Source organism: Abrus precatorius, unplaced genomic scaffold (assembly GCF_003935025.1).
Source record: "Abrus precatorius isolate BTA unplaced genomic scaffold, Abrus_2018 Scaffold5, whole genome shotgun sequence".
NCBI lineage: Eukaryota > Viridiplantae > Streptophyta > Magnoliopsida > Fabales > Fabaceae > Abrus > Abrus precatorius.
Genome location: NW_020874395.1, coordinates 1,356,010 through 1,371,364, shown reverse-complemented (window position 1 = coordinate 1,371,364; position 15,355 = coordinate 1,356,010). Strand labels below are relative to the sequence as shown.

Genomic DNA, 15,355 nt, shown 5'->3' with positions numbered 1-15,355 from the left:
ATTAATTGCAACTGGTCATATTTTTAAAAAGTTATTTGCCACCTCTTGTTAGATAAGAAGATTCTTGCACAAATTCTGTAAACATGTCTGAGTCTCATGCACCAAAAACTAAACAAACTTTGTAAAAACATTTCTTTTCAATTTAATGATAGGTTGATTTAACTTTTTAAACTGATCTGTCAACTGGATTTGGAATGCTTTAAAAGGATTTAACTGTAAAATTAGTTTAGAGATCAAACAATAATCATTACGCATTCAATTAACAATTTAAGTGCATGTTTGGATGTAAGTCAAGTTGACCTAAAATCATGTTTATTGCATTGTAACGTGATTTTGTATAAAAAAAAAACTTACATTCAGATGCTCCATCAAAATTGATTGTCTTAAAACTCACATTTGAGCTAACGTGGTAAACTGTAACTTTTGTATTGAGTTGAAAAATGTATACTAATTTTTACTACAAATTTACTTTGAAGAGAGAAGTTTCCAAACATAAATTGCGTTATTTTAAACTCATTTTCCAACAAATTCAGTTCTACATAATCAAGTTTACAAACGCTCACCCAAACACACTAATTGGTTGAACTATTCGGTTCAATCTAATTTCGACAACAATGGATTAAGTATCAATGTGCGCCTTGCATTCCCCGAAAGACGTGAAAAAAAAAAGGTATTCTATATAGCATTATAGCATGCTATTGCGTACAAGGTTTCGGTCAAAAGTTTGATTTACACTAATAAGTTTTGTAAGTCCAGTGGTGGACATCAAACAAATTTGGAAAGATAGAGAAAAAAGAATATTGAATTGTACACAATCCCATATATATGTAAAAAATTCCACGCCCTTCTTGTATGAGATGGTATTAAAGTGAATATTTTTCCTAGTTCCTGGACCTGAACTTTAATTTGTCACTATTAGATCAAAACAAATTTGAGATATAAATTGGAAAACCGATGTGCTTCAACATTCTTCTTTGGTAAGTAACTGGTAAAACTCACTTCTCCAGATTATAAGATGATTTCTTCTTGCACACTGACATGCAGAGTCTTGTTGGGAAGAACAATGCAGTTAATCACTACCACCTCATCTTCAACTGTTACAGCTTCTCCTATATTATCATTATAGGGAAAAAAATGGAAACAAGGTCAGTGCTGATAAAGACAACAGGACATCAACTTTGATAGCAAGTTGTAAGAAATAAACAAAAGGTAACAGGACGTCAACTTTGATAGCAAGTTGTATGAAATAAACAAAAGGTAATTATGTTGGCTGGCGGTGTGTACCTAGGATGGTTATGCCAAGCTTTGCATTGTAGTTACCATCAGCCTGAACCATTCAATTCAGTATTGGTCAGCCACAATAAGGTATTAAACATGTTTTTTATCACCAAATAAAACTGCAGAGCAAACCCTCATTTTTAGTCTTTCAAATTATAACGCTCATTTACTTTGGTCCCTGAATTTACAAAATTCTCACTTTGATCTTAGACTTTACAAAATAACATTCATTTTTGTCTTTCTTGATTCAGAACGATGATAAAAAATTAACTGAAAAAGAACTAAAATGAATATTGTTTTGTAAAGTCAAAAGTCAAAAGCAAAGATTTTGTAAATTCAGCGACCAAAGTGAACCGCAGTTACAATTTGGAGCACTAAATCAAAATTGCAGATGTTTATGGCATGTTGATTGTTGAAACTTTTCATTTTATTTAAAATTTCTCCATATTTTTGCATTTTGCTCATTTAGCATCTGCACTAGTTTTAAAAATGAATGGAACTAACCTGCACACGTGACCATCTTCCAAGTGATGACTTCCATCCAACAATAGAGTTTATAACTACAGCATTTTCCTGTCAGGAGTAAAACACATTTTTTTATACATTGAAAAGATTACAATACACATGTTAGGTAGGCACTAGTTCCTTACCTTAATTTCAACATCATCCAAGACAATACAACTGATTAGCCTGACACCAGCACCTACACGAACATTTGCTGAGATAGAAACATTGGGACCAATCTGTTCAAGAAAGAAAAAATATATTATATATTTCATGCAAAGTATTCAGCTCCATGAAAACAAAAATTTCAGTTTTCTCCACAATTTTGTTCTAGTTTTACTTATAACTAACATCTTTATAATTGCAAATTTGCAATAATGCAATATACACTGTTCATACAAGTAAAACATTGAATTGAGAGTCTGAATAAAACTCTTGCCATCATCATTTGTCCACGAAACGGTCACTCTAACCAGTAAATTCCTAAACTTGAATAATGGCACCAATGCACTCACAAAATAGTATTTGGGAATATTGTATAATTCTAGCCAAGTCTTTTCCATTTAAGCATGAATCTACCTAATCTATGTACTCAGCACTTCACCAGGTAGTTACCGTTTAGTCTTTAATGGTTTACGGCAGAAAATTTATATCAACGTATTATTGCTATTTTTAGTTTTTGTCTAAAAGAAGAAAGGATTTACAATCTTGTGGAGGGAATGGAACTACCTTTGCAGATGGATGAACTTTAGCAGATGGATGAATATATACATCCCCAACAATGGTGGAATTCTTTTTACCATCTCCACTGGCCAAAAGATGGGGTGAAGTATGCCGGAACTGAGCAAGATACAATTCTGAGCATTTCAATGACATTCTGTTTATGTCAAGTGTATACTGTAAGTAACACCCAATAATGGTCAAAGAATAAAGGTTAAGGAAGAATTAAGATAGGGAGCTCTACCCTGGAGTTTTAATTTGCTCCCAGAAGTCCATTGTCTCGTATGTATACAGCTGCTTCTTTCCGGCTAGAGGTGATAATATATCTTGATCCAGTCTTACAAAATCTGTAGGAATAGTTCTGAAGGAAAAATAACTTAATGAATCTTTAAAGATATTGGAGTTTTCAGTGGGAAAAAATGTGCAATGAAAAGGATGACTACTTTGGAACCAACATGATGGATGGTAATTTTCATTGAATCATCAAGAAGTAGAAGAATGAAAAGCAATGAGGGTCAGATATTTGTGTTATACCGAGCTATATTACTTTTAATCACTAAAAGAGAAAATTGTAGTCAACTGTAGCAACTCTTTCACATTTGACTTGCATCTGAACCAGTAGGTTGTTAGTGATGTGTATTCATGCATGTCTTGAATTTTGTTTTAACAATAAAAATAGTGGTATTTAATCAACCTTGTGGCAGATTGGAGTGCTTCAAAGCTGGAGACATGACGCAGATTAGCTGCAGTGCAGTCAATGGAATTAAGTCAATTTTCGATGGCACAAGTTTACTGTAAATAACAAAGTAAACCAAGCTAATAGTTCTCAGACACGAATGCCATAGATAGATGGAAAAATATGTGATGAATGTAGGATAGATTAAAAGACAATTATTTGACCACTGTAATATGTTGTATTAGTAAATGTACAGCATCCTATATTTTCTTTTAAGATTTAAATTATAAGAAAGAATAAGGAACAATATATATATATAGTAAGACTACGGCCTATTCTTATTATTGATTATCTAGTAAAAGAAGAAACTGAACAAGGGGTGAAAGCAGGGAATAGCATTCATTATCATGTGTGCAAGTATGTACTTGTTTGTGTCTTTGTGCTTGTTAAGCTGCAGTATTGTTCTATGCAATAAATTCCAAAGGTTGAAAGCCAAGTTAAATCTTGTGTATCAGGGAGATGAAATAAGCCTTTTATGATAGAAGCTTTTAAAATGTGATCGAAAGAGTCCAACCTCTGCCTTCTCGGTTCATAGATACATCTTGGATGGCAGTAAAAATATCAGGGGTGAAAATATAGACCCCACAATTTATCAAATCGCTAACCTGCATTATATAAATTGGTTAATTTTCTCTAGACGTAGTCAAAAGCGAAAAAAATGAAAAAGAAAAGAAAAGAAAGACAATATAGTTTTTACCAATCAAGATCACCATTGGATTGTGCTTTTTCTCTTGGAAAAAAATAAAAGAAGAGAAACAAATCAAACTAAATACTCACGAATGTCTCAGGTTTCTCAGTATAATGCAGCAGTTCATTAGTGGTTGAATCAGCAACCAACTCACCAAACTGGTTAGCAGATTCAGCTGAAACCTACACAAGACATCCACAACCCCAGAGGGAGAATGAAAAAGCGATTTTGCAATTAAAAAACGATCCATCTACACAAAGATGTATCACCATTTGTATGTAAAGAGGAATGATTGCTATTTAAAAATTTATAATATGCATATATAATTTATTATGTACACAGAATTCTAGTATAAATGCTCAAGAAATTCTCAAAATTAATCAGATAATCATCATTCCAAGCGAAGTGCAAAACTCTGTAGATTGTTCAAGTCCCGACTTTCCAAGTAATAGATTGTGAACCAAAAAATAGAGCTTTATCTCTTTCAGCAAAACAGGACATAAAGTCGTGAATAGCAAAACAGGGTGCAAACAAAAATATAGAGCATGAATAGAAAAATAGAGTTTGAACAGAAAAACAGAAGATGAACAACAAAACAGAGCTTGAAGTAAGAGCAATCAGTGAACAAAAAAACAGAAGAGACACCGGAAAAACTGATTTCTCTAGCAAAATGGAATGGGTATGCCGGCGAGGAGGGGAGAAATTGCTATGTTGAGGCCCTGACTTTTTGTGCAGAGAGGAAGAGTGTGGGAAAGATGAAATCGATTTATGATATATAGGTTTTATAAAGGGTAAATGACCTTTCTACCCTTAAAAATAATCAAAGCAGTGCGTTTTAGAAAAAACAGAGCAGGGTTTCTTGCTTTCCCAAAATCACACAAACTGCTCCTCATTCTGGCCGTGAATCCCTGCAACTGTTAGACATGACAAACGTCCCGCAATGTGGCGGCCAATGGCCGCACCGGTGCAATAGCGCCACTTTAGTGCGTTATTAACAACTATGCTGGATACAAATTAACCCTCTTTCCAACTAAGTGGTGTTGACTACATGGATTAAATGACATCACACTGTACTATTGTGAATCATTCTTAGTGGTTTTGCCTAGAATTTTTCTTAGTCTCCCTCTACCCACCTCTAGCAATAGGGCTACCATCCATTCAATTTATAACTTATTTGGAAGAATTTATGGAAATACCTTATGACTCATAATCTCTTTTTAATTTATTTCAATAACCCACTTGGTATAACTTACCAAAATAAGTTGTTTTCAACTTATCCTAATAAATTTCATGATTAAATTTATGGCATAAGTTATCATTGAAAAAGAGCGTATTGACTATGTACTTAAGTTATATATTCAAATGCACCCTTACTCTACTTATTAGAGTTTCTACTCTACTTATTAGAGTTTCTACTCATCTTGTCCAAACATCTAAACCACCTAAGGTGAGGTTCTTTCTACCATTTTTTCTACAGTAAATGCTACCCCAATTTATACACACATTTTTTAAGCACCAACCTTGATTACCAACAATGTCCCAATCCCACCATATCTTTTATGGGCATCTGCAAGAGGAAACAAGAAACATTTTAGTAGCACCATACTTCTGAATAATTTCCATGACTTAAAAGCAACATACTTACCAAGCATCGATGGTAGAGGAAAACTGCAGCACACGTCACAATTCAATAGAAAGATATGTGACTGCCATCAAAATGTAGCAAATCTGTTAGAAGTTATACATTAAGCATTCTAAAGTTAATCAACAATATTACGTGAATGCGGTCATAAGAGCAGAGTTACTGACTGGGTTGTCTTCCATGATAATATCTCTGTAGTAGTAAAGGCCACCTGCTGAACCATGTGGTTTATCCTCCTTCAAATATCTAGATTGATGACAGTAGCACACCAGGGTCAGGTCCAGCATTTAACAGAGTTTACAACCATACTTTCTTCTATTAAAGCTGATACCAAAGGAGTAGTCACCTTACTGGTAATTTCAGCTCATTTGAAATTGAAGAGACATATAGAGCGAATTCTCGCTCCTCATAGAATCCAATAAGATAAATTTGAGCCAAATTGGGTATCTGTGGAAGACAAACCTAGTAAGTCAAAACAGTCCACACCTTTTACATTCCACACCTTTTAAGGACCTATTTGAAAGAACTTATAGACAGCTTATAGAAATAATCTATAATTCCTACAAGTTGCTTTCAACTTATTTCATTAATTTACTTTGAATACCTTATCCAAATAAGCTATTTTCAGCTATTCCAACAGATTTTATTGTTAAATTTATGGCATTAGTCATTGTTTAAAAACAGCTTATTTAAATAAGCAATTCAATAGAGTGTGTATCCAAATGCCCACTAAATCGTTAAGGTGAGATTCAATTTGAGTTTTAGACTAATGGAAATCATATCATATATCCATAATCCATGACAATATTAAGACTCAAGTTTATACACATACACACAAACGTATGCAAGAGAACATTGAAACTGAAGTTCCACCTAATTATTTGTTCCCCCCCCCCCCCAACCCACCCCAATTTGATAAGGAACAGTGTGAAAGGCAATTGAGGATAAAACGAAGCAAACCCTTTTACAAGCAGAAATAGGATGGTGAACCATTGGCTGGCCAGCAATAGGGAAGAGGGGTTTGGGAATATTGAAGGAAAGAGGACGAAATCTGGTCCCTGCAGACACAATTGAACAAAGGCATGTAAAAAGAGGGAACCCCAAATTCCCAAAACACAAAAAGACTCTAGTTTTGATCAAAGATTTCAAATACCTTTAGTGGGTCCCCCCACCATGATCACAGCAACCACCTTCTCCGAGCTCTCCATTACCAAAACACAGATCTTTAAGCTCAAAAACCAAACTTGTAAGTGTAGAGGACAATGCTAGATTGAATTCTGGGATTTGAAGTGAAAGTTGTGGATCCAAAACCAACTTTGTTTGGCTTTAGGGTCGTGTTATGTGTTGTGCGGTAAGTTTACAGTTTCTCACGGTTTGGACTAACAGTCAGAGGAGATCCATAGTACATGGCAGTACCATAAAGAATACGAGAAAAATTGTTGCGAAGATTTAGTTAAGGTAAGGGAGACTCAGGTGAGGGTGAAAAAAATTAAGAAAAGAAAAATAATAGAAAAATTTAGGATAGGTCAATATCATGATTTTTTTTTTTGAAAAAATTATAAAAATAAATTAAGTTTTTAAAACTTATTAGGTACTTTAAATTTTTTAATTTTTTTAAAAATAGTTTATTTTTAAATTTTACTGTTGTTTTTTTTTTAATTGTCATATCGAATTTTAACCTTATAAAGTTTTATAATTTTTTGTTATTCTATCTTTAAATTTTTGCACTAAACATTTTTATTAATAATTTTAAATATCATGTTTTTATAATTTTTAAAATATATCATATTTTAATATATATATTATTTTTAAATACTATATATAAAAAAATAATCCGATCAGAATCTGGTTTTTGAATTTAAAACTGCGTTATCGTGTGGTGAACAATGGATAAAACTGCGTTTTTAATTTGTTTATTAATTTTGAGGGTAAATCATGCTTATAATTCGTTAAAAAGAGCTTTGGGATATATGATATGCCTCTTGACTTGAAATAGACAAGGTAAGTTTAAAATTAATATTTTTTATTATTATAATAGTAAATATTAAAAATAATAATATATTAATACTTTTATTGTAAAATAATGTCAATTAAATAATAATAATTTGTTAAACCATTCCTTAAGTTTATATGCTTAATATTTTGATTTGATAATATTATAGTATAAAAACAAAAAAGTTAACTTTAACAATTTAATATTTTTGGACTAACTAGTAATTTATTTTTTAGATTTATTTTCTTTCCATTTAATATTTTTTATGTCAAATTAGTTTTTTAAATATTCAAAGACATAAACAAATATTTTTAAATTTTTAAAAAAATATTTGATATCATAAATTTTTAGATAAATAACACTCACTCTCTTCATATCATACTAAATTTCACTTTTACCCCCAAAATAACACTCTATGCCACTTTTTATTTACATTTGTTAACTTTGGGTTCAATTTGACTTTGTATTATTTTACCATATCATGGTTACCTATTATTACCTCTTCCACACACAAGCACAGCCACAGAGCACAGATGCTTTTCCTTTGTTCTCTCATTATTTGATTCTTCAAAAGTAAAAAACCAAACTCACCCAATACTCTAAAAAAGTGATTGCAACAACTTTCATGCTGCAATGCTTCTATGCAAGCGTCTGTTTGATTTTGAAAAGGTTAAAACGCACGTCTTTTAAACGCTATTCAAAGTAGCTTTTGCGTAAAAAAGAACGAGTATGATCATAATTGATGCTTTTTCAAACATGCTGCTAAGTTGAAAAAATTTAGCCTTGCATTGTTCTAATTATGTTGATGCAGTACAGTATTTTTCATTGCAAATAATACTAATTATGTTGATGCATCATCACCATTTGTTTTATACTTCCCAAAACGACGGATCTAAATTTGACATTTTAAAGTAGTATTGTGTATTGTTTTTTATTTAGTGTTATAAATGCTATGCATGAGAGTGGGAATTGCATGAATAAAATATAAACCAGATTTTGCAAACGCTATGCTTGTTTTTTGTTTTTATTTCACAAGGTTTAACTTGGGTTAAATAAGAATAGTTTTTTCAACATATTTTCAGTCAAATTTATTAGGGTTAGAAATGATGGGGGTGGAGTGTAATTTAGTATATTTTTAAAATGTATAATAATTTAAAAATATCAATCTAATTAATATTATAATTAATTATTTTAAATGATATGTTTGTGTGAGATATAGAAAATTTGTGTTTGTTAACAATATATATACACCTTTAATCTTATTTATAAAAAATAATTATCAATATATTAATTGTTATTTAAAAAAAATTGAAAGTGTACCACTGCATGTACCACCTGTTACCTAAACAAGCATAACATGAGGTATCGCGTTAATAATAAGGCTTTTTATCCATGAAATTATCAACTGCAGTATAAAATATAGCATTTTAACTAATTTTATCAAATATAATATATTAGTGAGCATAAATTCTATTTGATTCTCTAGTGGATCAACATTTTTTCATTGTAAGACTCATCAAGTTTATTTGTTAAGTTATTTTCATCTACCTTTACAACATCTAAGTGAAATTAGAGACAAAATAAAATGTAACTACAATTGTCAGAATTGATTTAAATAACCTAACTCATGTTAAAATTACAAAAATAAGAAAGCATTTTAACTACTAATTGAACACAAAAGGAAAATAAAGGATAATTTTGGTACAATAATTGATGAGAAAATGTGAGAATGATTAATATAATCGAGTGGCTAATTGATAATGTCAACAGTTTCAAAATGTTGAAGGTGTAGCTCACTAGTCAGAAGCAAGTTGTGAAAGTGAAAAAGCCACTTCCGTGGACTTTGAAAAGTAATTGAAATAAATGAAGCTGATTTATTATAGAGTGAAGCAAAGATATCCTATTAATTCCTACATGCTTAGGTCAGTGGTTTATGGTGAAGAAACATTTTTTCTTCCATTTTATTTTTCAATGTTGTGGCTCAAACTACGATAAATGGAAGAACTTTCTCCTCTAAAAACTAGATTTTGTGTCCAGTACGATGTACGGGTCTATAATCTATTTAATGTTTTTTATTAATAATATTATATAATTAATAATATCAATTGATTATTTTTTATGTTAAGTATATAGTTAATAAAAATATTAAGTTGTTATTTAATATCTAAAAATTATTAAATAAATTATTAAAGTAATAAATTAAAAAATAAAAAATCATATGTCACTAATTAATTTACGTTTAATGTGTTATAATTTATTACTTTATTAACCGTTAAATATAAATTAAATAAAATACTTAAATTGAATGTTGGAGTTTTTAAATTTATACTACTATGAAAAAATACTTCTCATATATATATATATATATATATATTATTAATCATAGTAATATAAAATTATTTTTTATTTATATTAAGCATATATTTAATAAAAAATATGATAATATGGTAAAAGTTTAAAAGATTGAGAGTATAAAAGGTTAACAAGTATAAAGATGAAATAAATGAAAAGTTAATAAAAATTAGCAAGTTAAAATGTTTTAAAATAAAAAAATAAGAAAATTTCATGTGACTTTTTATTGAAAGAGTATGGAAATTGTGAAATAAAAAAAATTGTCACATGAAGTTTTTAGTAAAAAAAAAAAACTAATAATATTTACATATATAAACAAGTAAGAATTATTTTATTCTTATATGATTTTTTTCTATTTTCTCCATCATATACTATTTTTTTTCTATTTTTATATTTTTCTCCATCATATACTCATTTTCTATTATAGATATGTGGAATGCAAGCTAATGCTTTTAAATACTTGATTTAATACAAGTTATTATGCTTTGGAGTAGCAGAGTAGCCGCCATGTTTGAAGTGGAAAATCTTTTGGCCTTAACATTCATCCATCCAAAGGAGTTAATTTGATTAAAAAATGTTGGACCACTCAGAACATTAAAATAGTTAATGCTTCATTCGTTTTTCAAGAAAAGGAAACATAAACTGTTTAACCCAAAATAATTTCCCTGAATAACCTGATCTTAGTATCAACTTTAACTCTATCCTTTTTCTTTCTAGTTTCAAATACTGAAAAAAATGAAAAAAAAAGTTTTTTTATATAATTAATTATGCCTTAAAATTATTTCTCTTTCTCTTAATTAACAGCTGTTTATATAAATAGAATAAACAATTGTTACACAACCCCATTAAAAAACTAGTTCCATGGTTCCGTTTGTTTGAGTCACGCTTAAATGTAGATAAATTGATCAAAGCAATACTTTGCTTGATTTTGATCCAATTTTATTCACACATAATTACATTTTAACATCTTATATAAATTTTGATATTAGAAAATCTTTTTGTTAACGGTAAATGATTAAATGATATTATAAATTTAACACTAAACATAATTTAAAATAAAACATTTTTTATATTAATTGCAAGGTTATTTTGAATACATATTACAGAAACCAAACTCATGAGTAACAAATGTGCATCACCAAACGACATTTTAGAGGATATAGTATATATAAATTTTTAATAATTAATTAAATGTACGATGGATCAAGAAAACTTATTTTCCTTTCTTATATACAAATATAATAATGCCTTCAATATATATAACATGTTGAATTATTTTGGAGACAACCAAAAAATCTTTTTTTTTTCTCTTACAAGAAAAAGGAGAAACAATTATGGAGAAATGAGATGGCAGCAAGAATTACTACATTCTACAAATTTTTTCTTGTGTGGCTTACCACTAATCAAACATCAAAAAAAGAAAATTGAAGGTAGAAGAGGTTAAAAACAGATCTCTGAACTTGAACAATTCCAACAAGCTTCAGCATTCCTTGGAGACACTTCAGCTGCTATAAAACTCCTTGTTTCACAATCTCCATTCATCATAGATAATATAATTATTAGGCTTTGGTCCCATCAAGTTAAACAAAGTTTTCTGTTGAATATCAAAACCTGAATCTTTGTTGTGCCAGAAACCAGAGGAGTGCCATGAGGTATGGATCTTGATTTGTCAACACCTATAGCTAAAATGACGCCCACATGATTTTGGGGTTTCAAAGGAGCGCATTCTTCTAACAACACAAGCGGTAACAACATTAATTCTCTTGATTTTATCTCATAACAATCATTATTACTTGATAAAGTTAATTAACATCAGATAATAATTTAACCATTTATTTTCTATTACTAGTGTTTGTTTCCACACCTTATATACACATATATATAGCCTCAAATGAAGATCATCTGTGTCATAATTAAATTATTAGTGGGAGCAACATTATTTTAAACGACCATCTGTGTCATAACTTATTTTCAGAGCTAATATTTGAAAAGTAGAGAGGTAATTGTGTGTCTTTTTTTTTTTTAATTATTAAGGATTTGTGAAATTATGGATAGTCATGTAGATTAATGAAAGTTGAAACATTATGAGACACTTAGGCCAAAGCTTTTGTGTTCAATGCTGGAATCACTCACACATAAAGATGGTGGAATCAATCCATGGATCCTGATTCTCTTGTCCATTTGACCCTTTCAAAAATAGCTTATTTGAAGCAAATTGAAGACCACCCTTCTTGTCCCGTTAGTGGAGATTAAAGCTGATCTAGCTAGAATCCCTTTTGAACATATCTTGATAACACCCTTCACAATTATTTGATAAAAATTCTTGTGGGGCATCACTTTCTGTCCTAAAAGCCTTCCCATTACTTGTTCCATGCATGTTGGTCTCTGCTTTGCTTGATAAGCATGGCACTGCTATCTTTGCACTCATATATGTGCCATTGTCAATGGTTTTCATGCTTGGCTAATAGTTTCATTCTCTCACGAAATTGAGTTTATGTTGTTCAAATGATCCAATAACATGTAGATAATGTGTATTTCTTTTTTTGAATGTGTGGATGACACTGCCTTTTAGAGATTAGATATACCATATAAATAAAGCAATTGCTTGTGTACATAGCATACTTAGAAAATTTTTTGGACTCTGCAACTTTTTCTTTTGTTTTTAATACCCCTTTAACTTTATGAAAAATTAGAAAGAAACAATTAATGGACTAGTTACGTAATATTAGTTACAGATAGTTGAGCCAGGACCATGAGTGACGTGAAAGAAGAAGGTATATTAAAGTGTGTTGATACCGAATATGCTGAAGATAAATTTCTGTCATAAAAATCCTAAAACATGTGTAGTAACTTAGTAAAGGTGACTCAAATTCGGATAATTGCAAAAGTATGTGTTTAAATTCACTGTTTACAATTTATACCCTTAATTTCATCAATAAATTAAGACTTTGATAAAGTGACACCATTGTCCATGTTAACAAATTACGTTTGGTCAAGAAAAACAAATGGCCTAAGAAACGGATTTGAACAAATATATAGTGCGCACTCATGCCAACATTGTGTTCCTTGCCTAGTTGTCAACTAATCAGTTTCAGCAGAAAACAACAGTAGCAGTCACAATGCTGCCACGGTCAAATTTAGCCCTGTTAAAATGTCCTGTATTATTAAAAATAAAGTTAAGATATTTTTTATTTTATTAAATTTTGAAAGTGAGATAATCTATTTTTTGACACACCCTAAAATTTCAACAAAAATAAAATTTGAATAAACAATTCTAATATGAACACAACAGGGATAATCTGATTACAGAATAATCTGAATTTTTTAGGATAATGAATTAAGGATCAGCTAGGCTTATGTAATAAATAGTCTTATAACTAGAAGTCAAGGGTAGTTCAAATTCTATAAACAGCATATCCCATCATAAACCTTTTATATTCAGATCCTATTCAATGAGTATTGTAAAGTAAGTCATCTTTGATGAAAACATTGAATGAACAATGTTATTAATAATTACTTACATGTACACGTGGAATGTTCAATATACACATATTCTGTCACCCCCCCTGTGTGCCTAATAATCCCCACTACAATTTCGTGTCATAATTAAACAAAGTGGCTTCCATCTCACTGAACCACCAACTTTAAAAACAGCAAGAGAGATGCATGGCGATGTTATCTTCAATCTCTTGAATGAGTAGTTTGTGAATTTATATATAAATAGTTTTTTTAACGTATAATAATCATTTACATACAACAATTTTTTATTATAATCAAAAAATTTAAACATTAATAATACTGAATATTATAATTTTTTAAAACAAATATATTGTTCTTTATTTTTAATGTATGTTTTTAAACACACGTTAACAAAATGGATATATCAATTTTGGAATTTATATTTAATCAATTAAGCACTGAGTATCATCTACAACATGCAGGACTATTGTTTTTTTTCATATAAGCTTGATGACGAAGGAGTAGGACGTGCATTTTAACACGAAATGTTTATCATACATTTTCTATTTGTGTCACATTCCTTGTATATATATATACTTGTAGGAGTGATATACTTTGAATAAATAAGCAGAAAATGGGTTGGCTCAAAAATGATGAAATGATAAAACCCATACAAATATAAAATGTTGTGACACGTATGTGCGTGTGTATTATTGTCTATTTCTTGCATATGGTTAAGCCAGTAGGTTTTTACACTCACAGAGAAGGAGTAACCTTCCCAAATTCTTAATTACCCACCTAACCTTCCCTTTCAAGTTTCTGGTGATTTGAAGCATAGAAAATTAGAATCCTTGGATTTGTGAAGTGGAACCCTCTACAGATTTTGCCAGTGAAAGTTTTACATAACTTGGTTAGGTTGTGCATCTTTTACTCTTTCCATACTTTTTTAAAGATATATAATGTCATTTACATACTATTATACATCATCTATCTAAGTTGTTGGATAAAAAAACTTGACCGTTTCTTAGGAATGATAATAATAATAGATTTTAAGTAGAATATTAAGAAATTACATATTTTGGTATAAATAATAATTTTAATTTCTCTTCTCATATTTTATGGATATATAAATATTAATTTTTAGATTTTTCTATTCTTTAGTTTAATAAATAGTTATTAATATTATTATGAATTATATATATCTATTGAAATTTATTTAAGAATATTTTATTTTAAAATACTATTATTCATTTTATTAATGGAGATAAAAATTATTCTAAATAAAACTATTTAAATAAGACTGATAATAAACATTTTAGAATGATAATAGATATACTAATAAAAGTATTATTTCATATAATCATAAGATATAAGAAATAAATATATAACTAAATTTAAGTTTAACATAATAAATTCATTAAAAGTATCTTGTAAATTATAGAATAATTTACATAAATTCAAATTCAATATAACAAACTTATGAAATAACTAATTTAATAAACTTATAAGTCTAATGCCTACACTCCCAAAGATACGTTAAAGAAAATTGTATATTAGCATTAACTATTTATATATAATAATTTTTAAAATAAGAAATACAATTTTTTTATTATATAATTATTCAAGTAATATTTATTATATATAATAATTTATAAAATATTTTTGAAAACAAGGTAATAACATAATTAGTTATATATAAAAGTTTGTATAACTTTAATTTTTTATTTTAAATGTGAAATAACACGTAAATATGAAACAGGTTGAATTAAATATTAGCTCAAAAATAAACTCATCTCTGTAAATGTTTCACGCATAAATACTCAGGTTTGGATAAAATTTATGTGATAAATAATTTATTTTTTCAATTTAAATATCTTTTACAAATACATATTAAAACTACTTGAGTAATCGTCATGGTGCTGTTTCTATCCCAAAATATGAATACATATTACTTCAGCTAGGAAACACGAAACTTATACTTTG

General features: G+C 29.2%; 1 protein-coding gene across 5 annotated transcripts; it reads right to left on the bottom strand.

The window, feature by feature from the left end:
- Positions 1–623: 623 nt before the first annotated feature.
- Positions 624–6,994, bottom strand: LOC113867309 (mannose-1-phosphate guanyltransferase alpha-like). 5 transcript variants are annotated; one of them, XM_027502550.1, is made up of 15 exons: positions 6,722–6,979; positions 6,529–6,626; positions 5,915–6,015; positions 5,736–5,814; positions 5,572–5,632; positions 5,447–5,493; positions 4,016–4,108; positions 3,753–3,843; positions 3,197–3,245; positions 2,747–2,863; positions 2,512–2,659; positions 1,929–2,021; positions 1,783–1,851; positions 1,285–1,327; positions 715–1,109 (listed from the first exon to the last, which is right to left on the bottom strand). In XM_027502550.1, the coding sequence occupies exons 1-15, from the start codon at positions 6,774–6,776 to the stop codon at positions 1,009–1,011; spliced, it is 1,245 nt and encodes a 414-aa protein (XP_027358351.1). In that variant the 5' UTR covers positions 6,777–6,979; the 3' UTR covers positions 715–1,008. The 5 variants fall into 5 exon arrangements, 4 of the variants coding, with proteins under 4 accessions (XP_027358350.1, XP_027358354.1, XP_027358351.1 ...); XM_027502552.1 differs by having other exon boundaries at positions 823–1,109; positions 3,197–3,250; positions 3,776–3,843; XR_003505159.1 differs by having other exon boundaries at positions 624–1,109; positions 2,512–2,622; positions 5,447–5,632; positions 6,722–6,994.
- Between the last annotated feature and the right edge of the window lie 8,361 nt (positions 6,995–15,355).

Coding starts and splice junctions, on each gene's coding strand:
- LOC113867309 (XM_027502549.1), bottom strand. CDS start 6,776: ATGGAGAGCTCGGAGAAGGTGGTTGCTGTGATCATGGTGGGGGGACCC. Junction 5,815..5,914: donor GAGCTGAAATTACCAGTAAG/GTGACTACTCCT, acceptor TCATCAATCTAG/ATATTTGAAGGAGGATAAAC. Junction 1,852..1,928: donor TGGATGATGTTGAAATTAAG/GTAAGGAACTAG, acceptor TACTCCTGACAG/GAAAATGCTGTAGTTATAAA.